Source organism: Amphiura filiformis, chromosome 11 (assembly GCF_039555335.1).
Source record: "Amphiura filiformis chromosome 11, Afil_fr2py, whole genome shotgun sequence".
Classification (NCBI taxonomy): domain Eukaryota; kingdom Metazoa; phylum Echinodermata; class Ophiuroidea; order Amphilepidida; family Amphiuridae; genus Amphiura; species Amphiura filiformis.
This window is the reverse complement of record NC_092638.1, coordinates 23406871-23434287: the sequence shown is the minus strand read 5'-3', so window position 1 is coordinate 23434287 and position 27417 is coordinate 23406871. Positions and strand designations below refer to the sequence as shown.

General features: G+C 36.6%; 1 protein-coding gene across 1 annotated transcript; it reads left to right on the top strand.

Moving 5' to 3' along the window:
- The first annotated feature begins 2049 nt into the window (after positions 1-2049).
- On the top strand, positions 2050-27159 carry LOC140164581 (protein spinster homolog 1-like). Its single transcript, XM_072187885.1, is given in 13 exon segments — positions 2050-2436; positions 4181-4389; positions 5798-5949; positions 7577-7640; positions 9999-10138; positions 11961-12083; positions 12681-12876; positions 13781-13846; positions 14821-14919; positions 16092-16195; positions 16197-16267; positions 18193-18228; positions 22283-27159. Coding segments are annotated over 12 exon segments (1485 nt in total). The 5' UTR covers positions 2050-2207; the 3' UTR covers positions 18225-18228; positions 22283-27159.
- The last annotated feature ends 258 nt before the right edge of the window (positions 27160-27417 follow it).

Sequence of the window (27417 nt, the reverse complement as noted above, 5' to 3'; positions counted from 1 at the left end):
TTCGATTAAGAATTTCTAATCTAAGCTTGGATTTATCGCTCATCGTGCATTGCAATCTAACAGAATGAAATTTTAATCTTAATTTAGAAAGTATGAAAGTGTATATAGTTTGTGTTTTGTCACCTGAAACTGTATCTACATGTATAGGCCCTAAACGCAGCCGATACAGGTTTCAAGAAAATGTGTTTATTCAAAATACTTTCTGGCAACACTCATCTCACAGGGGCCAGGGCCCTAGGCCTAAACTATAATAGTTCCTCGTGTTATCAACCCCATTCATTTGTAACAGAGGGTCAAGTTGCAAAACTCAAAAAGATCAAAATTATAATTTTCTTACAGATTCTGAATTTGCGTTTACGAGTCATGCATGTGTATTACACTGACCATCACTGTGTTAATTGCAATTTCGTTCTGGTGTTTACCAGAACGTAATTCAAAATTTGACGATTCTTTTGCTGAACGAATTATCTGCAAAACAATTTTTTGTACATGCATAAACATTATGTAGCTAGAGGTTTTCAGAATAAAAATCTCACAATTTTTGGGAAAAGTGGGAATGTCAAAGTGGGAATGGCTGTTGATCACGAAATGCCCCTTACTATTAGCTCGTGGTGCCGGTGTCATTTGTAATAATTTTGAATGAATATACGAGCTTGGACAGATAGAGGATCAGGAGGAACATGTGATGAATTTTTAACAAAATGTGATAGAAACTTTGCTCTAGTAGATATTGTGTGCAATATATTTAACGATTTTTGATTATGTGGAGTCTGATAAATAAAACAAATATTGTGAAATGAATATCATCTGTATGTCTTTTGGCCAGTTTGGCCTATATCAATTCGTTTTACATTTGAACTGATGCAAGTTTGAAGGAATTTGAAGGACTTCTCTTCCCATCGCACGTATACCGTCCAAACTAATTTTAGAATAGCTCATAAGACTGACCCACTCATTCAAATGTCATTCAAATAAAATTAAGACAAATTAGACAGATCCTTGTGTTTTTAAAACTTTAAAAACATTTTTATGGCAATCTTTTCTCCAACAATTTTCGTAAATCACGGCAGTCAGCCACTAAGGGCTGCATGTTATGTGTACCGTACCTCGGGCCGATGATTTTCAATGATGTTTGTAAATGACTCCCCTTTCCCCCAAAATCTGACTTTTCCACTTTCGACATGGCCCGGCCAAAAATTGCTCCCCCAAAATCTTTGCCCCCCCCCCCGAGTCTCTTTGGCCTGACAAAAATTAGTGCACCAAGGTCAATTTTAAGACCGTAGGCCTATTGCCCCATCGGGAGGCTATGGGCCTATGAAATATATAATTATGGAGCAAACTAAATAGAATTTTGCTCCCTTTTTAAAAAAAATGTCCTGCCCAATGACCCCCTCAAAATTTAATACCTAGGCATATTGACCCAGTTTTTTTCATTTTGTATACCCAATGACTGACCCCCCTTACATGTCACCGCGGGGGGGCACTCAACTTTGGAAGTGACGGGGATCATGTGGTGAGAACCTAGACACTGAAAAAGGGGGTCTCAAAGTTTCAGCGAGAATGTCCCAAAAATGGGTCTTTCCGTGAGATTGGGGAAATCTGACCAAAAAAGGGGGTAACTGGGAAAAATTTGGGTCAAGATAATCGGATACAAAATTTCAAACATTTGAAGAAAAATAATACAAAAATTGGGTAATTCAGTGAAAGATTATCAAAAATTTTCCCCACTAATAGCCTACCGGTACTTTTTCAAGGGTTCTTTTGGTGAAAGGGATAACAAATGGGTGATAGGGAAGTTCAGTAAAACAAAAAGGGGGTCATTGGGTGAGAGGGAGTTGAAAAATGGGGGTCAATGTGGCCGCACATCCCCGTCACCCATTTTTAGTGAGTGTCCCCCGGGCAAGGCACCTCCAGTAAAGTTGAGCCCCCCCCGCATATCGAGTATCGTACTTTGCCCAGCGCTAGGAATTGCACGAACCGTGCACGAACGTGTGCACGAAGCACAGGCACGAAGGCACGAAAATTTATTATCACTTCCGGTTTACAAATTGTAAACAACAAGAAGCAGTTCTCTTCACAATCACATGATTTACACATGATAATAAAGATTTGTGTAGTTTGTTGAACTTCCTTGTTCTAAGTATAAATTCAGCCAACAATACAAGACGGATTCATCAAACTTCGAGCTTGATCTTCCTATACCTTTGATGGATGCAAGGCTAGACAACATGCCGGATGACGAGCCACTCATTCCACCCGACAGTGGCGGGGTAGGGACGCAGGACGGTGCGGGTGATCTACGGGGTAAAGAGAATGGTGATGCCAGAGTGATTTCGCCATCGAAAATACCCGTTGCTGGCTTTAGAGCCTATGCCACTGTTGTCATATTGTTTACAGTGAATTTACTGAATTATGTTGACAGATATACAGTTGCAGGTGAGGACCATCCCCAGGAACTAAACAATTAAAAAAGGCTATTTTTGGCTAAATTTGCCATTAATATGGAAATGGATCATTAAAGGTCCGTTCATACAGTCTACGCCGCAACTGCGATGCGATGCCTCACTGCATCATACCGCAGAATACTGCATTGCGGTATCGCAATAAAGTTAGTTTAACTTTGAAATGCGATGAGTTGCGTTGCCATTGAGTTAATCGATATATCGGCAACGCATCGCACCGCACCGCAATTGCGGTGTAGTATGCATTGTATGAACGGACCTTTAGGCTACCTTCCTATTTGTAAGTACGTATCGAAGATTAAACAAGATATTCAACAGTAAAAACAAAATAAAATAAAATAAAATAATGACAGAATAAAATTTCAACTGAGTAAGTTTATTTGATACAAATTCCAGAGCAACTCTCTATCGAGCGAGTGGTTCCAACTGTTAAATCATAATAATTTCATATCTGTAAATAATTGCTAAGTACTCATAAATTGGGGCATACATATTTATCGACCGCATCAATACCGGTACTAATTTCTATATTAGCATTGTTTACTAAATTATTTGTCAAATGTCGTTCAATATTAAACAACACAGTAGGCCTAGTAGTACAACAAGTCATACCTAGAATATTTTCTCAATTTGAATTTTACCCTTTCTAGGTATGACTGCTTTTACCGTAAAAATTTGTGTCAATTCCCGATCATGATATGTGCGCCATGTTTTTTAGGTTCCGCGATTGCCGATTACATATTAGACGAGAGCAACTGGTAACCAGCGATCTAGCGAACCTGTGCAGTATCGGGCTGCTATTCAATTACGTGGTGCATGGGTTACGTGTATTTTCAATGTAAAATGCCTATACGGTGATCCACCCAAAATTAAAAAAATCACCGTATACATGTAGATCCCTGTACTACAGTAGGCCTATGTGCTTTTAATGAAAAATGTATACCCGAATTTAAAAGTTGCAGTTTACAACAATCAATGGTTATTACGCAAGTATTGTAGCACGTAAAACCGTCCATTTATCGTCGCGCTGTCTTCAAATCAATACAAATTGCTGCAACTTTAAAATTCGGGTATTTATCTTTAAAAACACTGCTTTGTTGTTAATATTTGAAGTAATTGAACGAAATTTGACAAATGAGGTACATCTAAATGCGGGTAAATAAATCATCAGTTTTTATAAATATTAACACACTAAATTAGTTCTGACGCTATGGTGTATTTATAATAGCTGCCTTACTCTTTGTGCAGTCTTAACGCTAAAGTTGTACATGCGTGACTGATACATGCTCACGTGTGAGGTGGGACTTTATGACACGTGCAGTACTAAACAGCGTTCGAAATAGGGGCCGGTCAGCCGGCCATTGGCCTGTAACTTTTTGGCCTGGCCGGTAACTTTTCTGACTGGCATCTAGTTGCCGACCCGGCTGGCCGGTAACTTTTTAAGGTCAAGCCCGGCTGGCCTGTAACTTTTTGAGGCATATTTCGAACACTGGTACTAAACAAAAGCCGAATAATTTTCACCTTATGAGAAAATGTTGAATGACTCAAAGCAAATTACGTTGCATAGAAGATTGTGGATTTGAGTGCCTGCTGACAGTCCATGTTCCTTTCCTTTTTTTTATTTGGGTTGTGCGGTGACTGGGAATTTATAATTATTATGTTGTACCATAACACTTTGGTTTTGTTTAAAACTGTTCCTTCTTTCCTATTCTCCATAGCCAATCTGTTGCACATCCAGAAGTACTTCAACATTGAAGACAGTAACAGTGCAGCAGGTATCCTTCAGACAGTATTCATCATCAGTTACATGGTCATGTGTCCGATATTTGGATTCATGGGTGACCGCTACTCTCGCAAGCTGGTCATGTCCTTTGGGGTCCTCTTCTGGGCAGCCATGACATTGTCTTGTTCTTTTGTACCATCAGATGTGAGTATTATTGCTGCCTTGTTTTCTTTGAAGTGAACAAGAAGGTCAAGGATCTCGGCAGGGATTTAACTGAACAGGCTTGGCAAAATCAAGCTTTTAATTTCAAATATTTTACATTTACTGGGGGAATGGACAACACTTTGTTACAAAGTAACATAAATATACCAATGGCTCTACGGAATTAAAGATGCCGCATAGATGCGCAAGTGAAACAGCTGTCTCAACACTTTGACGTCACTGCCACATCGTGACATCAGGGTGGAAAATACCTTAGTGTGTCCATGAATTAAGAGACTTCAATATTTATATCAGCCTACCAGGAGAAATGATAGAATTCAATATGGCAGATATATCCCGATCCTAATTAAACGTGTCAAACCTTATATGTGACCCCTCGGCACAACTGAGCCCGGATGTCGCCAGTACCACTATTGAGATATGCTCCATCGAACTTAACAATAAACAATAGGAAACAAAGGATTTATTGACTGTTTTATTGATTTTTCACTACTTAAATGTCAAGTACTATAGACATGATATACATCATTTTAAAGCTAATTTCAAGCAGAATATTTTGGTTGAATATCTCAAAAATGATGATTGGCGACTTCAGGGCTCAGTTGTGCCGAGGGGTCACATATTCCAAAAGATACCCTCATCATGCTTTCTAATGCAATTGTTATGCCTAATTTTGATTATTGTAATACTGTTTGGTTTAACTGTTCTGTTGAGCTCTCCAACTCCCTCCAAATTCTTCACAATAGGCTTGCTCGTATTATTCTTTCTGCTGATATCAGAACACCAATTAATGACATGATGAGTACTCTTCATTGGAATAAATTAAATGATAGGTGGTTCAACTACATGGCAACACTTACCTTCAAATGCCTGAAAGGAATGGCTCCTGGTTACCTTTCCTCTCAGTTCACTTTTACAATGTATGCATGACATGCATTCTAAAGGAACCAGTTCAAACCAACTTTGCTCTTTTTGAACCACCATATAATATTAATGCAGGTAAAAGAACTTTTCATTCACGTGCTACTAAATTGTGGAATAGCCTCCCAAATGATAGTAGATGTAATTTTAAGTCAATGAGTATTGCTCAATTTAAGCAGTTGTTTTTGTTTTTGATAAAACCAGTGTAATATGTCTTTTATCTGAATTTACATGTTTTCCCAATTGTTCACAATTTCATGTGCCATTTATAATTATGTATTTTCCGATTTATTACTGTATATATATATGCTTCTTGTTCACATTGTAAATGCAGGGCCTCCTTGGAAATCAGTGTTTGACATTGAAGGAGCTACCCTGGGTAAAGAAAGTTTAAATAAATAAATAAATAAATAACAATGAATAAGATGAAATCCTTAATCACCCTTATTTCTTTGTCAATCGATTTCAGAAATATTGGGCATTTGTGTTACTGCGTGGCCTTGTTGGTGTAGGTGAAGCAAGCTACTCTACTATAGCATCAACTCTTATTGCAGATCTCTTTACTGGCAATCAAAGGACAAGGATGTTGACATTATTCTACTTTGCCATTCCAGTTGGCAGGTATGTACAATGTGATTTCATCACTCGTATACTTGCCATGTATCAAACGTGATGTACCATTACATGTAAACAGGAATAGGATAGCAACGTTTGCACAGTATTTTTGTATGATCTAAGAGCACATCAGACACACCAAATTGCATTCTGAATACGAGTAATGTCCTTCTGATATTAAATAATTTCCATTTTTGAAATTTGCGATATAATACAAATTTTATGTCAAATTTATAAGCTTTGAGTTTTGAGGAGTGCGAGTGTGATCACACTCCTCCGCACCCCTTAAATGATCACAAGGAGTGCGAATGTGATTTATCACACTCCTTAATCTTTAAGCTTACACTCATACTCGCACACTCATCATTCACAAAATAGCACTCCAGTTTGAGGTGTGCTATTTATCACACACCTCAAATTTTTAATACTCAAAGCCTGACAAAATATTAAAAATTGATTTTTGTTGTTGTTGATATTTTTGATATTTTAAACAGTCCTCGAAGTAAATCTAATGACATGTACTTAAAGTGTATGTAGTTGGGATGATCTTTCGTATTGAAGATATACATTTTGTTCACAAAAAGACCTAAAATTGTTAGTGGTTTGGGGGAAAAATGTATATCTTCAATACAAAAGGTCAAAATTTTCATATGATGGATGGCTTTTCATCCCAGCTACGTATACACTTTAAACACATTTAGATTTATACAATTTACTACAAGGACTGTTAAATTTCAAAAATATCAATTTTTAATAATTTACCATAGAATTTGTATTATATTATGAATTTCAAAAATACAAAATTATTTTATATCAGATCAGATGGACATTCCTCGTATTCAAAATGTAATTTGATATGTCTGGTGTGCACTCATGTCCCACAAAAATACTGTGCAAATGATACTATCCCGTAAGTTAACAGAGCTCAAAATACTGTTTTGATCACAAAGGCTACTTTGAAAATATGCTATGAATAGTAGATTTACATTATGCCATCTGTCTGAACACTTTGATAACACCTGGTTTCTGTTCCTTGTTTCACATACCGGGCTATTCCATTTAAAATTCACACCCCTCTTGTGGAAGATTTGGGAAATAAACTCAACAGGAGGAGTATGAATTTTAAATGTAATTAGAACATAACCAACTGTATTTGAAATTCACCCTACTACTGTGGAAGATCTATGTTGAATCTTATTCAGAGGGGGTGTGAAATTCAAAATGGAGGTGCCTTTGTTCATTCCATTTAAAACTACTCCCCCTGTAGAAGATATATCCAGCATATTCCACAGGGGTAGTGTGGATTTTAAATGGAATAGCTTAATTGTGACTGATCCAATCAGTCCCAATGTTTTCATTGTTTCGTTCTTTATTGCATAAATGTGTAATTTTTATGAAGGTTTTGTGAAATACAAACTTACAAAATTTTTTATTTGTTCCATCTTTGTCCCGTCCCTTCCACCATTGGTGGCAAAACCGGGGTTGTGGGGGGGCCTTCGTTTTGCAAAAGTTTCTCACTTTTCAGTGGAGAACACCCCTCTCAGGCACCATATTTATTTTACTTCTTTTTATAAAAAAACATTATAAGTTACCTGAACAAACTTTTGTTAATATTACATTTTCTTGTTTACAGTGGTCTTGGATACATAGCTGGTGGTGGTGTTGCTAATGCATGGGGTTGGCAGTGGGCATTCAGGGTAAGATATATTTAATATTTAAAATGAACAAGAAAATGATGTATCAATGGTGTACAACATATAGTGTGAGTTATTTGATTAGGGAGGCACCGAGTCTGATTGATAGGGCACTGGCTGCTTTTGATATCAAGTAGGAATTTAACAGTTTATATTTTGATTGGGGAGCACATATCCCCTCCTGTGCCCCTATGTCGCCACACTAGTCTATCGCATCTCCACTGCAATTTCCCATCAGTGCATGACAGTCATATAATATAGGCCTAAACCATTTGTGACCTTACAACATTATGTTTTTATTTTTCAAGGCTATTATTTATTTTTGGAATTCATATTGTTACGAGTCGTACTTGACTCAAGGCCAAAATCACCTTTTACCCGAACTCACACGAATGCACAACACAAATACACTGTTTGATTAAGCTAACAAAATCTAAGTGTTTAATTGAAAGCACGTTATGATTGATACAATATATGACAACAAATGCACATACACAACAATCAAATATAATCACTCTTTAACTATTTAGTACTACTTAGCCAGCATTCTTCTTCTTGGTGACCATAAAGTTCTTGCAATGTTCTGACGACTGATGTAATATAACCTTATTCACTTGTCCGGCGAAAATCAGCGAAGTCCAGTGTACACTTGCGCTTATAAATCCTTATGCATATAAAATCCACACACGAAAATGGTGCTGCTTTCTCCCATATACTAAACGCCTTGCGCCGTTCTCCTATACTAAACTCCTTGCGCAGTTCTCCAAATCTCTTTACTCCTTGCGCCGTTCTCCTATACTAAACTCCTTGCGCTGCTTTCTCCAAACTTTGTGCTATTTCCACCTTTCACACAATATCTTCAGGAAGCAGGACTGCGATGCAGTTGTCCCCACTTATTTTGACAGTTGCGTTGAATCAAAACACCAGACTTCAGCAAGTCGACAGAAGAATATATTCCTTTCTTGGAAGTACATTCTTTGACGTATTCTAGATCTTCTCCGACAACACTGGCAAATAGTAGTACTTTGACTACAGAAAATATTTCTGGTTTGCAATTTCCTTTCTTTGAAGGAATTGGACTGTAAGCATATTAGCTAGCTAGCCCAGATCAACACTATAAACTGTGACAATAATTGTGTTTACATTTTCTTATGTATCAAGCATGGGAAAAACCCCATTCTATTATTGGCCATTTACTACCTCCACACTACATGTATGCTCAATCTGGGAAATTCCCAAGTCTTACTTATAACATTTACCTTTCTCATTACATCACTTCCTTAGGGGAATTCAGGGGGTTTCCAAATATTCCAAATTAGATATGATTCAACTTGTTTTGCTCAATTTGAGAGGGGAATTCCCCCAAAATGTCATCACTCATAACTTTGTAAACAAAGATAAATCCTCAAATAAAATTACTCAGGGCACATCACAATATTCTTGCTAAAAGATATTTATATTTTGTTAGTATTAGTGATTTGTTATCTATTTTTTATACTATTACTACTATCTAGTTTTTTCAGAAAAGATTCTATAATAATTTCATTGCACTAATTCAAAATAAAACAGACAACTTAATTGAACACTAAAGCAATTTTCTTTCAATAAATTTACCTTTTGCAAATTAAGGGGTATTACACCTGCTTAATTTTGTGCCTATTTTTGCATTTTTCTCAAAAATTATAGCGCATTGGTGACAAGTAAGATATGTATATTATAGGGCAAGTACTACAACTAATGCACTGGAAATTTTATTTCAGCACCGACAACAGTTGTGGAGTTACAGTCAAAAATGAGGGAAAACCAATATTTGATCAATAAATCAATAACTATTTTGCTTGAGTTGCTGAATTTTCAGTGCAGTAGTTGTAGTCCTTGCCCCTATAATATACATATCTTACTTGTCACCAATGCGCTATAATTTTTAAGAAAAATGCAAAAATAGGCACAAAATTGGGCAGGGGTGTAGTACCCTTAAGATAAAACTGTTCTCCTTCATGCTCTGGCATTTTAGTGTTTCACACAAAAAGTGCTTCTCCTGTAAAATGACCAAAATGTGACATGATCAAGGGGAATGAGTCGGATGTCGCCAATATTGATTTTGAGATATAAGCAAAGAAAGTGTTAAAATTCTTTTGTTTTATATTATTTTCAGCAATTGATAAATTGACGTAACCTTGCAAAGAAAAGTTGTATCAACATGGGGTTTTCAGTTTCTGAAAGCTCTAAACGTCCTGTTTAGAAACATGTGTAAAACTCATTTTTGACCATGGTCGACATGTGACTCATTCCCCTTGATCATGTCACAAATAGTACAAGTTTCTTACTCATACAAATAACAATGTTTCCCTCAAATAACAGGTAACACCACCATTTGGTGTATTAAGTGTATTTTTGATCATGGTGTGTATACGTGAACCAATCAGAGGTCAAGCAGAGACAGGGAATAAAGCTATCGCAAATACAGATTACTGCACAGATCTGAAGGCACTTGGTAAAAAGTAAGTACATGAATCTCTATTGGGTGTGTGGTGGGTACTACTTTATTTATGACCAGATCTGATCCAAGCAGACTTAAGTCGGCAATAATGAAACTGAGATATAAGCAAAAAGTGAGATGAAAAAAACCAATAAGAAACATAAGCAAATGTATATATAAAAGGTTCATAACTTTACTTTACGTATTCAAGAAATCTTGCGATTCAACATCAGTAAGTGTAGGTACTGAGTAAGTTAATGCTACTAATTCAATTTTCAAAATTTCCAACTTTGTCCTGAGTGGATCAGATTGGGTCATATTTTATTGGAGGTTAATAGTTTCCATTCCAAGGCAATCCTGTAGTTTCAAGTTTTTCAGCTTGTCAAGATCAGGAGATTTGAATTAAAAGAAATATCCTTTACACCCAAATAGTGTGTTTGCGGCAGTAAAACGTAAATAATTTGTGAAAACCCATTTACTGATGAGGTTTTAACAGCCAAGGTGAAGTGCATATGCATATCCCAAATATAAGTGACAGTGTGTATTACAGAAGTGTAGAGTGCTTTGTGTAGAATGTGCAGCCCTCGAATTAAGGATCTGAAGGGGCACAGCAACTTTTTTAGAGCAAGTTGAGAATTGTCTTGGATTTTCACTGAAAAGGCAAGGCAGCACGGCAGTTCGTAAGAGTGCATCATGGCAACTGTTGAAAATTTGAGAAGGGCACCAAGGCAATTTCTCAAAAGTGAAGAAAACACACACAAACATAGATAGATGATTTTTATAATGAAGGGGCAGGGCTGGGGCACTGACGGCAACTTCATTAGAGGGCACGACAAGTGACTGCCTTGGGTAAAGGACATATTTTGAGGGCATTACGGCAGTGGGGATGGGCACCCACGGCAAAATGCCATGGGTGCCGTGGGTTAATTTGAGGGCTGAGAATGTGTTAGGGTGCTTATAATGCACCGCGCTTCACTGCATGCTGTTGTGCAAGACAAACATAAAGTTCATTTGCCCTGGCCATTTTAATTGTAATTAAGGTCTTTCACGTGACGCATTTCAACAAATCACAGTGCCCGATTTTGAAGTGGAAAGAGGCTCACTGTACCAAATACTCAACTTACTTTACTTTTGGTGATCACTTATTCCTTTCAGTATCTCAGGGAAGTGATCGGTTGTCTTTCTTGAGCTCCATGTCTAGTATCTTGTCATATTGGTGTTATACTACAGTGGGAATTCCAATTGAATGAATTGAATGAACCAATTGAATGAATGCAGCTTTCAACAGCTGTATTCGATCCAACCGTGATCGTATTTTGCGTATTTCAAACTACAACACGAACATACGACCTTGGATACAATATTAACCAATCATCAGTGAATTGGAATAGTTGGATTTACTTCTATGTTACCCACACAAAGTCACAAACGCTGGCATACATCACGCAGTGTACGTAAAAAATCGTCACGCTATACCAGGCTGTGTTCATGCAATTGGAATTTCCACTGTAGTCAGTATTTGGCTTGACACTCTCATTTAGGGACAGTCAGCAGATTTAAAAATCATTCTGCTGACTGTCCCTAAATGCAAGTGTTGGCAATTAGCTCAAGCAGCATGTGACAAAAAATGGCTTGAAAGAACAATTGTTCAAGGGAAAAAGTGTTAAAAAACATTGGGAGGAAAAGGTTCACATTTGATGCTTTTGGTGAATTATTTTGGAAGGGTCATAACATTGTACCCAAAAAACAACCACTATAGTATACACTGGGTGAAATTTTATGATAATAATGTGTTACTATGAATTAATATCCCCATTCATTTTTTTGTGTTATTTTCTTTTCAGTAAAAGCTTCATATTTAATTCCCTTGGATTCACTGGTGTATCGTGGGTAGTGGGAGCACTGGCATTATGGGCACCAACATTTGTAGAGGATATATATGCGGTCCACAGGATGGATTCTTCTGAGTAAGTAACATTTATAGAGGGCCTAAAATATTGGTTATTTTGACTCTTGGCACATAATATAATTGAAGACAGAGTTAAAAAGACTAGTTTGCGTATGACGTCCTGTCAACCAGACCAAAAATGCCGTACTGAGCATGTCAGTAACCAATCACATCACGCATTTGCCATGACGTCAGACGCAAACTAGTCTTTTTATTTCGGTCTTCAATTATAGTCCTGCTGCCAAACATAATTTTTCAGGTTTTAACCCCTGTGGAGGTCAAATGGTGACCTTTGACCTTTCTGCTTATAATTCCACAATTACTTGATATCAGAAGGATATTCTTCATATTCAGAATGCAATTTGATATGTCTGATGTGCTCTCATGTCCCACAAAAAAATACTGTCCAAACGTTGCTACCAGAGCCCTTAATATTTTTAGAAAATATGTTTGCAAAAAATGTTCAGATTTTAGAGAGTTTTGTGAAATTTTTTGGTAATTTTAGCCTTCAGAAAAAAAGAAACAATGTCTGCGGCTGCCGGACCAACCCTACATGTACTTGAAAGGTATTTTTCATTTGTCGCCTAAAAACTGTGTTTTTTTATATCCCTTTCAGCGTGGCCTTCATCTTTGGTGCAATAACCTGTGTGACAGGTTTCTTGGGGACTGGTATTGGAACAGCGTTAGCTCAAGTTTTAAGAAAATACAATCATAAAGTGGACCCTCTTATATGTGGCTATGGCATGTTGGTCTCTGTACCATTCCTGTTTTTTGCATTTACATATGCCTACACAAACTTATTCTTAGCGTGGGTAAGTACATTGTAAATGATACATTGACAAATTCAAGCAAGATTTAAGTTGAGTTTGAGAGGCCTAGGATACTTTTTGTGCGCAGTGTAGTTTAACTACTTGTGGTCATGTGATAAACTTTTAAGGTTACAAAATGTTGCTGTCTCAAAGCCGCTGTGCGTTTGTTTTTCTTAGCGCATCCATGACAACTGAAAAGGCAAATTCATTTTTTATTTACTTTTTTTATAGTTTTTTGAAGTAAAGTCATGAAATTCTGAGACAAATTTGGAAGAAGAGTTACTTGATTCCATACTCGCATTGTTTAGGTATAAAACAATTGATATTTGTACTTCAGTTGTGTAAATCAGCCACAATTTTATGCTCTGTACATTTGAGCACTCGTAAATAACATCTTAATTCAAAAAATAAAAATCTTAAATAAAAACCTCATTCTGCATTCTTTTTTAAAACTACCACAGGCTTTGAGACATAATATTTTTGTAGCCTAACCAATTAATGAACAAGAATGTATTAATGAAGGATGTAATATTACATAGATGATGTGATGGTAAAATATGATAGATCTGAGCTGCAGAAGTGCCCAAGCCCAATTGGTGATATTGGGCATTTAAAATTATGAATTTGGTTAGCTCAGGGGTCCTTTTCACTAAACTTTTCACTCAAGTAACTTTGTAACTTTAGGAAGGGTCATTGTAGTAAATCCCCATCACTTACGAAGGTTACTGTTCGCAAGTAAGTTAAGTGAAATGGAACTTACGACTCATGTCTGATACGACTCGTCTTAAGTTACAAATGATTTTGAGACTTAAAAGCTTCATAAAATTGAAATGGACCTCAGGTCTTCATATACATTGTACCAATCGAAACACCAATTGACATTATTTTGTTTGTTTTTCTTTTACAGTCTTTTGTTTTCTTAGCTGAAATAGGATTGTTTCTTAATTGGGGACTGGTGCCTGATATGTTATTGGTAAGTTATCTTCCAAATTAACAATAGGCTTTTCCATTTAAAATCCACACTACCCCTGTAGAAGATTTAGCTGAAGTCTGCCACAGAGGAAGTATCAATTTTGAATAGAATAGACAATTAGGTAACTTCCATTTGAAATACTCCAGTTGTGGAAGATATTGGTAAAGCCATAATACAGGGGGAGTATGGGTTTCAAAATGATTAACTCTGACCAGTTACATTTGAAAAACATGCTCCCCCTGTGGAAGATATTTCCAAAATCTTACACAGGGGTAGTGTGGATTTTAAATGGAATAGCCCAATAGCCAAACATAAATTAACAAGACAGGTGTTATTTTTATTTTTGTAAAACAAATAACATACAGGTCTTCCGAGGGAGAATAATATGACATATGGAATGTGTCTCAGTGCCTTACATGTAGGATGTAGTGCAAGTTTTCTTGGATTAAGGTGCTATACAAGTTTCAGGGGTTGATTAATTGATTGATTTACTTATTCATGTAATGTAAATAAATGATTTGTTTGATCAAATTATATTTTATGAATATAAAAATACTAACACTCATGCTGGTTACTGATAAAGACCTCTGCAAATGACATGGTATGGGATATGATAACTATTCAAATTTTGCATGGAAAAATCAAATATTTAGTTAAACAAGTGTATTTTTTTGCAAGTTTATAGGATTAAAATATGTTACCTGCTCCTACAAAATGAGCATAAAATCGCAAGGGTACTTACGAAAATAGTTCCTATAGACACATGCACAGGCCTACCTTGCCACGGGGCTGTAGCTTTACCGGCCAAGCTTTCCGTGGCCATATGACTGTTCGTATGATGACGCAATCACATCACGTGGGATACCTGCCCATGCACATGCTTTGTGAATTGAGGTTTTTTGATGTTTGGTAGGGTTAGGGTTAATCTATCAAGCATTATAATGAAATTATGAAATGTTTGTATTTGATTTCAGTATACTGTGATTCCACCTAGAAGATCTACAGCTAATGCCTGTCAGATGGTTATGGGACATTTATTAGGTGATGCTTTAAGTCCATGGATTTTAGGTTTTGTAAGTATTACTAATTTATAATACAGTAGTAGATTTAAAACAACAGTCACAAGACTTGTGACTTCTCTCTAGTCCAAAGGGTCGCTAGTCCGAATGTTCTCTAGTCAGAAGGTTCTCTAGTCCGAATAGGCCTATAGAATGAGGGTTAGGGTTAGCGAGCCTTATTCTATATTCGGACTAGAGAACCCGATATTTGGACTTTTTCAGAATTCGGACTAGTGAATGGTAAATTATTTGGACTAGCGAACCTTCGGACTAGGGATCCTTCGGACTAGAGAGTTGTCACCACAAGACTTACCATTTGCAGAGGTGTGGTAACTTCGACCTACATCTATAGGTCGTCTTTAGCCACTGAAGAGATTATTATTGACTTGGCACTTGACTACCAAATATTGATTGGTTTTGGTCAAGTTACAAAATCTTGTTGTAAACAACTGGAAGATCATGGCACCCCTGGTCTCTGTTGAGGATGCTGTGCCAGTTCTCCTTTTGGATCGCTTCCATGACCCCTTTCCTGAACAAATCTTTTTCACGGTCCAGAATGTGCATTCCATCCCTGCCGATGCTATAGTGCTCCTTAGTGACTGATGTGCTCACCAATTGGGGAAGTTATGTAGTCTTGTACAAGATACTCTCTCATACTACGGCCAGCCGGTCTCACTGGCTGGTTGTGCACATTGCATTAGCCTATTTACGGATGCAGATCACTACGATGTTCTTTCAGAGAAGATGAGAAACTTCTCTACCAACCACTCAAATTGCAGTGCATTCAACTATGTATATGAACCACTGCTGAGCTCTTTATCCAATCATAAAGCTATAAAGAACCTTTCACCATTTTAAACTTGACTCTCGCCACCACTAAAATATGCTCACAGCATGTAGTTCTGTGGGGTTTGGGCGAATCGGGTTTGAATCAATGCTACTTCAGAAGCAAAAGAATTCTTTCTGTTATTCATAGGCATAGATCGGGGGGGGGGGTAGATCCCCCAATATTTTGCCAGGGGGATGGTCCATACAATCATCTCCCTTTTGCTTCACCACATTGTTTTACTTAAAATAATGATGTCGTCTGTGTTATATGAGGCGATAGATGCACGACAGTGGCTAAAAACAAGACATTAATTATTCTCTAAATATTGATTTCAAAGATGTTTTTGTTTATTTCACAGATATCGGACCAAATTAGGTATAAATGGTCAAGTGATACCACTGCATTTGCTCAAATGATGAGTCTGCAATATTCCTTGTATGTTGCTACATTTGTGACGGTGCTGGGGAGGCGCATTCCTGGCAACAGCCTTATTTATAGAAAATGACAAAGCCAGAGTTACCAGAATAGTAGAAAGTAAGTGTCAGTAATGGAATCGGTCATACCCCTGTGGAAGATTTAAGTAAGTCTTCTGCAGAGGGAGTATGTTTGTCAAATGAAATTGGCTATAGTCTGTATACCGTTCTCAGTAATTTAGATATTGGTTTTTATCTCTAAATGTAATGATGAGAAGTATATAAAAGAATATACATTTTCAGAAAGGAGTGATGCAACTAGCAATTCCTACAAAAAATTAACACTTTTTGAGAAAATCTCAAAATTTTATTTTACATTTTACTGACTCAAGGAAGATATACAGATTTAGTGGTAATTCTTTTGAAACCCATACTCCCTCTATATTGTGACTTTCTACAGCTGGAGCGAGTATTTAAATTGAAAGTTACCAAATTGTCTATTCTATTTGAAATTCATGCTAATTTGAAATGGAACAGCCCAATGCCTTGTATGCTTTGGACAACATCTTGTCTTGTTGCTTGCCCTTTTGTCCATAAAATTTGCTGGTTTTTTTCCCTTTTCTTTTTTTTCATGTGCAAAACTCTACTCTGTTGCACATGGCTAATTGCTGTTACCTTTTCAATGGGCTATTCCAGTTGAAATCCATACCCCTCTGGAAGACATGACCTTAATCTCCCACTCAAGTGATGTAGATTTTAAATAGAGTCACCCATTTAGGTAATTGACATTCACACTCCTTGTGTTGGAGATTAAGGTCATGTGTCCTTTAGGGGTTGTATGGATTTCAACTAGAATAGTCCAATGGGTGAAAATAGGCTTGATCTATAAACATAGGCATATAGTATATCTCCTCAATGAAGATCATAATTTTTTGAATAAATAAAACAATAATTAACAATTGGGAAGATATACCATGAATCAAAATATTTGCAGCATGATTCATATTGGATGAACAAAACAACAAGAACAATGAAACCATCGCTGATTGTACATCAATTTCATGAATCCATCCCTGATAAAAACTGATGCATTTTACATGGGGCCAAACCTGCTTTTGCACACCTTTTCCTTAAACCTTGTCTACCAAAGGGGAGGAGAGGTGAGTACATGTTAAACACATTATCACAAACCATAGCATGTGTGAATACTGCTTCCTTTTCCAGATTTTTACATGTTTTAGGAGTTTCTATTCTTTATGGCTACTCATGTACCAGTACAGAAGGTTTGTGGGATAGGAGTCAATTGAGCTCTTTTGACAAAATAACAAGCAAACCTATTTTGTGGAAGATTTATAAAAATAATTTCTATATAATGGGATATTGCAGTTGCAGGGGTGGAATTTCGGCGGGAGTCCGAGAGTCGGCTCTCGCAGAGTCTCCCGTAAAGTCCTATTGCGAGAGTCCATGTGGACTCGCGCTGGAAATGATCGGCTCAGCGAACTTACGTTTAAGTTCAACACGCCTTAAAACTCAGAGCCTGCAAAATATAAAGGAAAAGTCGCCAAAGATGCAATGACATGGAAGTGAGAGTATGATGACACATATATTAAAAACTTAACTTTGTTAGTTTATTTATTACTTTGTTTGTTTGAATGCATTTTACGTAGGCCTACATATAATACCTTTTGGACTCTTGCAAGATTGTACAATGAGAATCCATTTACGGGAATCCATGGACTCTCGCAAAACTCTCTTGCGAGAATCCACATGGACTCCTGTGGCACTTTACGAAATTCCACCCCTGCAGTTGAAATCTAAATACCCTGTCTATGGAATACATGACCTCAATCTCCCACACAGTGTGTAGATTTCAAATGGAGTCACCCAGTGTGGAAGATTATTAAGAGTAAGGTTAGTTTTTATTTAAGGGGTGTGCACTTGTCATGGGGCATGCACAAGCTGCCCATGTCATAGGAGCTTAAAACAATACCGTCTGTAATTTTCTAATTATTTGCTTGATTATTATCATGATAATGTCACTTACAGAATTTACAGGATACATATATAATGACATCTGAACAGGTTTGTGCCTTTATACAACACATATTGGAAAATGGATCTAATTTTTTTCTTCTTCTCAAATTGAATTAAATTGAGTTCAAATGTGCGTAAAGTCACAAATTGGGAGTTTCGAGATGTGCCAACTATTGACTTCTTTGTTTTAGTTGGAAGACACCTGTTAGTCAGTGGTGTGTCCATATTCAGAAAGGATATGCCAATACAGGTGTCTTCAAGCAAAGAACATCAACTCAACAGTTGTAACATCTCAAAACTCCCAACTTGCGACTTTTTGCGCTCATTTTGTGGGAGCAACACAAAAGAGATCCAAAATAAGATTTAATATGAGTATCAAACAGAAATATAATCCACACAATCGAGTTTAATTGGGTGGCATAATAACTTAATGTTCTTTTGCAAACAGCCAGTGACCCTTGGGTATACGTACCAATTAACTTGTCATAAATGTTCAAACTTGACCTTGGGATTACCAGAAACTGTTTTCAGTTAATTGGTGGTAACAATTGACTTTCGACTATCAGTTAGGCACCAGAAACAAATTTGTTTGATCATTGGATTGACTGTCAATGCTGCTTCGATGCCTGTTATTAATGAACTAACAACTAATTAATCAAAATTGATGCTAAATGTATATTGGTTAATATCAATGCAGGCAAAGATTTATATGTGTACATCCATATCAAAAGGATGCATTTGTCGGCTACTACATGTGTCTCATTTCACATAATAATTGGTAATAAATTACCAGACTCATTTCAAGTGGGGGTCACTTTATATCATCCCAAGTCAGATGGCTTATTATTAATACAAATAACATTCCATATCCATGTCACTTGGGGATGATTTGAAGTGACCTCCACTTGAGATGAGTCTGGAATTTACTCCTAGCTATTATGTGAAATAAGGCACATGTAGCAGCCGACAAGTGCATCGTTTTGATATGGATGTACACATATGTTATCACAATTAACAATAGTCAATTAATTAATTTCATAAATAATAAGGATCAACCAAGCATCGATGGTCGATCAAAAGATCAAACTAATTTGTTTCTATTACCTAAGTGGCAGCACCAATTGGGTGAATCTGGATCGTAAATTGCTACTCGATTGTATTCCTAACTCAACGCAAAAGTTAGTAACCATGAGATTTACCAAATCTTTCAAAGACCCTCTTTACAATGATTTTTCATCAAATTTACCCCTTTTTGGCATAACTACAGAATACCCACCTCACCTCCCAACACAGCGTTAGGATTAGGGTTAGTGTTAAGGTTAGGGTTAGGCACCCTGAGCGGGGTATTCTGTAGTTACTCCCTTTTTTCATGCAAAATCGAGGACAAAATTTGGCCAAAAACAACCCCTTTTTTGTAGTTTTCAATGACTAGGATTTCAAACACCCCTTTTCAATTGACATAAATTTACCGGAATTTCCCAAGTAGGCCTACCCCTTTTATCCAAATTTCGCGGACAGTGCAAATTAAATATCCCCAATTTTGCTGATTTCACAGTCAAATTTTGTGGACAGTGCATATTAAATACCCCCTATTTTGCCAATTTCGCAGTCCTCGCTACTGGTATGCTTTATTTAGTATTGTATAATTGAAACATTATGTATAGGGTGCCACAACATCACGCTGTGCGTTTAGTGGCATCCTCGTCCACTGCTTCTCATACTTTTGTCATATAATTTAAAATGTTCTGCACTATTCTGTCAAAAGAAATTATTATTCTGTATTATGTTTACATGTGTAATTGAATGGATGAAATAAAACTGAAACTAAAACTGAAACTGGTAAAACAATTACCCCTTTTCTGCGCTATTTGGTAACTCTCATGGTTGCCAAATTTTGTGTTGAATGGGGGGGGGCAGCATTCCTACTAATATTTGAACTCAATTTTACTTAACTACAGAAGATTTTCAATATAAGATCTATTTTCCAATATGAGATATAATTCACTGTGTACAACAGTACATTGCATTGCATTCACAAAACATGATTACTTTTCATTGCCTTGCTGACCACATTTTCTTGTCATTTGAAAGTCATAATAGATAGCTTTTTAATATAAACTTTTATGTTGTTAGATCATAATCATTAATGTAAAATGCTCACTTACATATTTTTAGGGATATATGGTCATTTTTCCAGCAAAATACATTTCAATTTTGACATCTTTAGAACCATAATGTATGATTTGGGTCAAATTTTAATTTTGTTCTATATTCTTTGCCAACTATTTATATTACATGATATTAGTAACAAGTGTCAACTGTTTTCTGATCATTTTAACCAAAATAATGAGGTAAAATGAAAGAAAACCACTTAGCTGTGGAGGGAATGAGGGAATTGGTGAATAAAACCGCATATCAAGGATTGACAGAACACCTGACACCATTCACTGACACTTTTGTTTTGCTGTTCATGGTGAGGGCCTGTAGGGTTTCATCACTCTGTTTATCTAAAAAATATCACATTTCTTGCATAAAACACTTTTTTTTATCAGAACTGTGACAACTTAATATAGTGATAAAGAAACACATTAGTAAGGAAAATGTTGAATAAAATATGGATCTTTGATAGCAAGTGTAAATAAGGGAAAGTACCATGAAGATCGTCCAAACAAATAGTAAATATACACCTGGGCTTAATCTTGCTGCTGCAATAATGCAATTAACATATAATTGCTATAAAAAAGGTTTGCACAATATATTTATTGCATGTGTCAAGATGAAATTTAACAAAAAGGGCTTTGATAACTTACCTAGAAGCGCTATATTATTAAACACTGATAATGCAGTCAGACGCAGAATCACATGAAAACACTAACTCTTAACATGAAGGGCTTTGATAACTACCTAGAAGCGCTATATTTATTTAAACACTGATAATGCAGTCAGACGCAGTATCACATGGAAACACTAACTCTTAACATGAAGGGCTTTGATAACTACCTAGAAGCGCTATATTTATTTAAACACTGATAATGCAGTCAGACGCAGTATCACATGGAAACACTAACTCTTAACATGAAGGGCTTTGATAACTACCTAGAAGCGCTATATTTATTTAAACACTGATATTGCAGTCAGACGCAGAATCACATGAAAACACTAACTCTTAACATGAAGGGCTTTGATAACTACCTAGAAGCGCTATATTTATTTAAACACGTGATAATGCAACCAGTGCAGTATCACATGGAAACACTAACTCTTAACATGAAGGGCTTTGATAACTACCTAGAAGCGCTATATTTATTTAAACACTGATATTGCAGTCAGACGCAGAATCACATGAAAACACTAACTCTTAACATGAAGGGCTTTGATAACTACCTAGAAGCGCTATATTTATTTAAACACTGATATTGCAGTCAGACGCAGAATCACATGAAAACACTAACTCTTAACATGAAGGGCTTTGATAACTACCTAGAAGCGCTATATTTATTTAAACACTGATAATGCAGTCAGACGCAGTATCACATGGAAACACCAACTCTTAACATGAGTCTTAATGATTAAATAATTCCATATTGCTGATAAGTAAAAAACTAAACCATGATATGAACATGTGATAATTGTTTCAAGTTAATTGCAAAATCCCCTCCACTCTGTAGTCCTGTCAGTGTGAGACTATGTGTTGTAAAGGAGAACAGAACTATGAGAAATGTTTTTCCACTCGATAGTGAGCATATGTGCTTACTATCAAGTGCTTTTAAAACATGCAAACATGAAAAGCCCCATCCACAAGAGTGTAAAGGGTTTTGAGCAAATCATCAATACACATAGTTATACATGTATGTATGAACAAGTAAACCTGCAAATGTGTTTCAATAATAACTAGTCTTCCCCATCTAAATCATTACGTTTGGTAGAGTATGGGTCTGGTGATCAGAAGGTCCCAGGTTCAAATCCTAGATATTCAGTGACTTTTTTCACTGTCATTTATGTATGTGGAGACTTGTGTTAAAAACCATTTCTCATAATTAATTCCCCACATAACTTTCTCTCTCTTTTAAGAACAGAACTAATTGAGCCTTTTATCTTACAGGTGCAAAAGAAAACCTTGACCCACTGGATTCACCCTTGTCACTACCAGGAGACCAACAACCACCACCACCAATAATAGATATAGTGTATTGAAAAGATGAAATTAGAAATTCAGGAACGACATCAATACAGAACATCGCAGGCCGAGATAAGCATGATGCAGGGTCAGATTTTTAAGACAATTACAGACTGACAGGAGTTTGGACACCTGCACGGACATGCCTAGAATGATTTAGGCCTTTGGACAGCCATGGACATGTGGCTTTATGAGTATTGATGCGGTGTTTGTTAGTGTAAACGGTCACTCCGTGCAGAGACAATCATGGTCCTAATGGGACCAGGCTCAAGCCAAATGCTCCAGCCAGGGTATCATGAAATAGCCCCAGCCATGCAAGATGTGTGCACACTGCACAAGTTGTTTTATGGAGGAGAGATAATAGTGTTGTACTGTCGTTGGGCAGGAAAAACCTCCTATGTGTTAGTGGCCCCTGAACATGTTTAAAAAAAACTGCCAACTGGTTACATACAGTCAGTCTACTCTGAAGTACAAAGTAGCGACGCGGACACACACATTGTGCCAACTTTGAAGGGATGCATACATGCAGCAGAGACGCATAACTGTGCGCTGTATACGCGCACGTTGTCACTTTCAGAGTGGACAAACTGTAGGAGGTTTTACTTTAAACATGTTCAGGAGCCAATGACACATAGGAGGTATTTCCTGCCCAATGACAATAGTCGTGTTCAGATAGTCATGGAATTCTTGAGAATAAACATGTTCGAGTATTGCAATTCCTATGTCAATCCCCGAGTGCGTTCACACGACTCCATTGAAGTCTGGAATCCTCGAGTTTTGCAATGCCTGATAGCTTGTTGTAACCTATTTAGTATTGTGCCAAATTTAACCATATTAAATATAATTAAACCAAGGTCATAGGTTAAACTCAGCACTTGAGAATCACAAAAATGTATCGTTTACACTGCAGTGGCACTCAAGTATCACTCGGGGGGAAATTGTGAATTCCCTAAATTTCTTGAGGATAAATTTGGGTGCAAACTTAGGGATTGGAATCCTCAAAAGCATTCACACGGTTTTTCCCAAAGTTTTTGCTTGAGAACCATGTTGCTTTTAAAGCATAAAGCCCTCCATGTGGACTGCTTAATAAGGAGAGTACAAGGTCACATTTCTACTGTATAATTATCTTTATAGTGTGAGGAAGGGAGGAAAGGAAAACATATCAAGGGGTCAGAGCCAAAAGGCAGTAAGTGCATTTTTGGTCAAAATGAGATTTTGGTACCAAAATATCCTTACAACACTGGGCACATGATTGTATAGCCATAATGAAGCTATAGCCACAGAAACTGTTATCAGTGGAAATGTAAAGCCCAAAGTGCAACATAATGCATATGAAATGTGTGAGAGTACAAAAATGCCTGTCATTGAATGACATTTTTGTACTTAGGACTTTTGGCTCTGACCCCTTGATATGGTCTTTCAAATAAGGTTATAAACAAGCATACTGACAAAAGAACATAAAAGTAAAAAAGAAATCAGTTGCATTTATGCCATTCATGTAGAAGAAATGTTTTCAAGAAATACTGATGTGAAAGCATACATGAATGGTATTGGATGGTCCAGATCAGACTGTCTATACTATTTGGTACAGCACTTTTAAGTAGGGGTCAAATTTTTTAACATGAAATATCTGAATTCATTCTATATTTGCTTAGCTAAGAGGCACATAAATATTTTCATATTTCCCACCGTTAACGTTGAGACAAATGTACCTGAAGAGATCAGAAGCATCACTTCAATCTTTCAGAGTGTCTTACCATATGTTTGAATTGCTTTTATTGTGCTAATAATTCCACCATTCCATGGGTGATCGCCAAAAGTGACGATCTTCATTTGGTCCAATATAGCAATAACCTTAATATTTCATTTTAGCAGGCTATTTTGAAATCAGTTGTTCCATTTGTATATTTGTCATTTGTTTCAATGCATTGAATAAAGTTAAGCATTGGATGGGAAGATACATACAAAGCAAGAAAGACTCGTATTAAAAAGCCACAATGCTATTTGCCCAAGTGTTGTAATTTAGGAATGATTTGTGCAAATTTAAATATGGTAATGACATTCTTGGATATGTATGTAAAAAATGTACCAAGGTGATCAAGGTGTGCAGCTTGTGCTCCGATTTGATATGAATTGAAACCAGTTATAACATTTCTTGATGAAATATGGGTCTAATTCTTAAATTCATGCATATGTTTGCTATAAATGAAGTTATTTACGACATAGTCAAGCCCAATACAATTTTATGTTAGCTGGTTGTAAATAAAACCTGAATATATTCTGCTTAGGTCATGGATTGAAGCACAGAATCAGGTAAATTGTTTGCTTTTGAGAAATCTAGTTCATGTAAATATCAAGTCGCCCACTTGACAAATCAAAACCAAATTAAATTTGCCCACCAGATAATTATTCTTATTTACTTCCGTGGCACAACAAAAAAGTATTCTTACGCTTCATTACAGAAATCTCTGAATTGATGGATGAATTGGATCTGCACACTTTGATGCCACACTTTACATAATGTAATCTTCTATGCTACAAGATTGCTATTCCTGACTGGTGCACATATAGTGCATACATAGTACCAATGTTGCTACTGCATAGGACCCACAAGCAGTCGTACTACACTGGTACTCCCCTGGTACTACATGTAGGGGAGAGCGGGGAGTGTTCGCCCTAGGGGCAGATTCGCCCACCCCTTGTTTCTCAGCACTACAGCTATCGGGGAATTTGGTGATGGCAAAATTAGGTGACATAGGTCATTATAAACTTCTCATATTATCTACGCGACATATAGGGACGTGTTCATCGAACTGCAGCCAAAACAAAAAATTACACCAAAACGTAATTTTTTCTTGCATTAATAATTTTGTATTATCATTGATACATAAATACAGATGGTTTTAATGGGAATCTGTATTGGGAACATATGGGATTTGTCAAAGATTTAATGCAGTTATAAACTCCAGTGTTCGATTTGTATTTTGCATACCCTAAAGAAAATACAAAAATGTGCACAAAGGGCACGTTCGCTCTTTGAGGATGGGGCATGTTCGCCCTATATCTGCCCCGGGCGGACTTACCCCAAACTGGAGGGCGGACCTGCCCCATCAGCGTATTATGCAAAATATTGATAATTATACCATTAAACAAGGTAAAACTACTGAAAAGCATGTTTTTTAAGTTATGTTGGTATCAGTATTACTCATACCACCGTTTATGTCCTAATCCATAATCTACCCGAAGTTGTAAACATGATACGTTTAAGCTCACTTTGGACCCCTACATTTTACCCTGACCCGACCCCTGCAACAAATTTAGTGACTCCCCAGAAGAGAATGAATGCCCTGTATACTCTTGCTAAATGTTTGCATGTAATATGTTATTGTTACGCAATGTTTAAACCTTTTTTGTGATTAGGGTGAACTTACCCCACCATATGGGCGAACCTGCCCCAATATGGGGCAAGTTCGCCATTGTAAGACCTATAGTTCTGGGATTGTGGTCGGATATAGCTAAGACATAGGGCTTTCGCATGGGCTAATCAGGTCATCCGTAACCATAAAATTGACATCGCTAGGCTGGTCAGAAAAAATAGGGCTGAACACTCCCTCTCTCCCCTACACAGTGCCAGCCAAGTACCTTGGCTAGTGTACATGCACAGGTGGGCCCAATAGGTATCTTGTAGTATAAGTTTATATATGTTTGAATTACAAACTAATCAGGATATAATAACTTTTTTTAATTTTCTGTGAGACTGTAAAGCTACTGATCCAGTACCCAGCAATAAATTTACAGGCCCAGCTTTCTCAATATTTTCTATTGCAAAATCAAGCAATGGACAAATCTGAAAATACAAAATTAACAACACTGTCTCAAACATCCTTCATTTATTTTAATCATAGTCTTGTCTCATGCATCTACTGGCTGCCTGGGCCAGAATTATTGAATATTTATTGGCCCGGCACAAACTCTACTAGTGCGGGGCCACTGCTTAAATCCGAACCTGAAGCTAATTCAAGAATTGCTAACAAAATCAGCGACCCTACCTTTGAACACACTGATACTACTACACACCACTAAACTACTAGGTCTGTGTGCACAAAACAAGTTAGACCAGATCTAACTTTAGACTAACTTTGGAGGTTAGACTTTGGAGGAATTTGTTTACTCTTTTCTTTTCCTGGTCCATTCCTAGCCAAGTCCAGTAAAAGTTTATCTGATATTAAGCTACATACATGTATTTGCCCTTAACAGGCTCTAAAATAATAAAGAATAAGGTAGTCAATACCAAAGAGTTCCTTCTCTGTAAGACTAATCTCCGTAGTCAGACAAAGTCTAAATTTAGACCTGGTCTAAATTGTTTTGTGCATAATCATACCGACCTTAGAGTGAAGTATTTAGAATAAGCATATTTTAAAAGATCGGAAAGCCTTTCCAAGAAACAAATACCTGACATTGTCAATTTTAAAATCTTGCCTTTGTTTATGTTAATGACAGTCTATTTGAAATTAAATCATTTTGTAAATGGGTAGGCATTAATATGTGCAGACAAACATCTCACTGTCAGTTCTCCGGGTTTTGTTTTGGCCCGTAGTTGACAAGTCATACCAGAGTGTGTGTGCTTGTAGCATTTTTGTAAAAGCCTTTTAAATATATTTTGTAATATAAAAAAATAAGAGGCAATGCAAATAACAAAAGCAGTTCATATGTTACACATTTTTAATTTTGTAATTTGTTATGTTGTATTTTGATATTATTGTATAAACTTACATGTAAATTAAATATACAAACTGAAAACAGCTTTGGTTGTACATGACTCTTTATGTGAAGACTCCAAAAACTAGGGGTGTCATCAAAGAATTCACCCAACATTTTTATCATAACGCAAGACAGTTCAGTTCTTGTTTAAATGGAAATAATGATACTAAGTATTTTATGTTCACTGCTGATTTTCTTACTTATGACCCAAAACAACAACAATTATGTTTTGTTATTCCGAATGACCGTTATTCCGAAGAGTTGTTATTTCAAAGGTTTGATATTCCGAAGGTTCATTA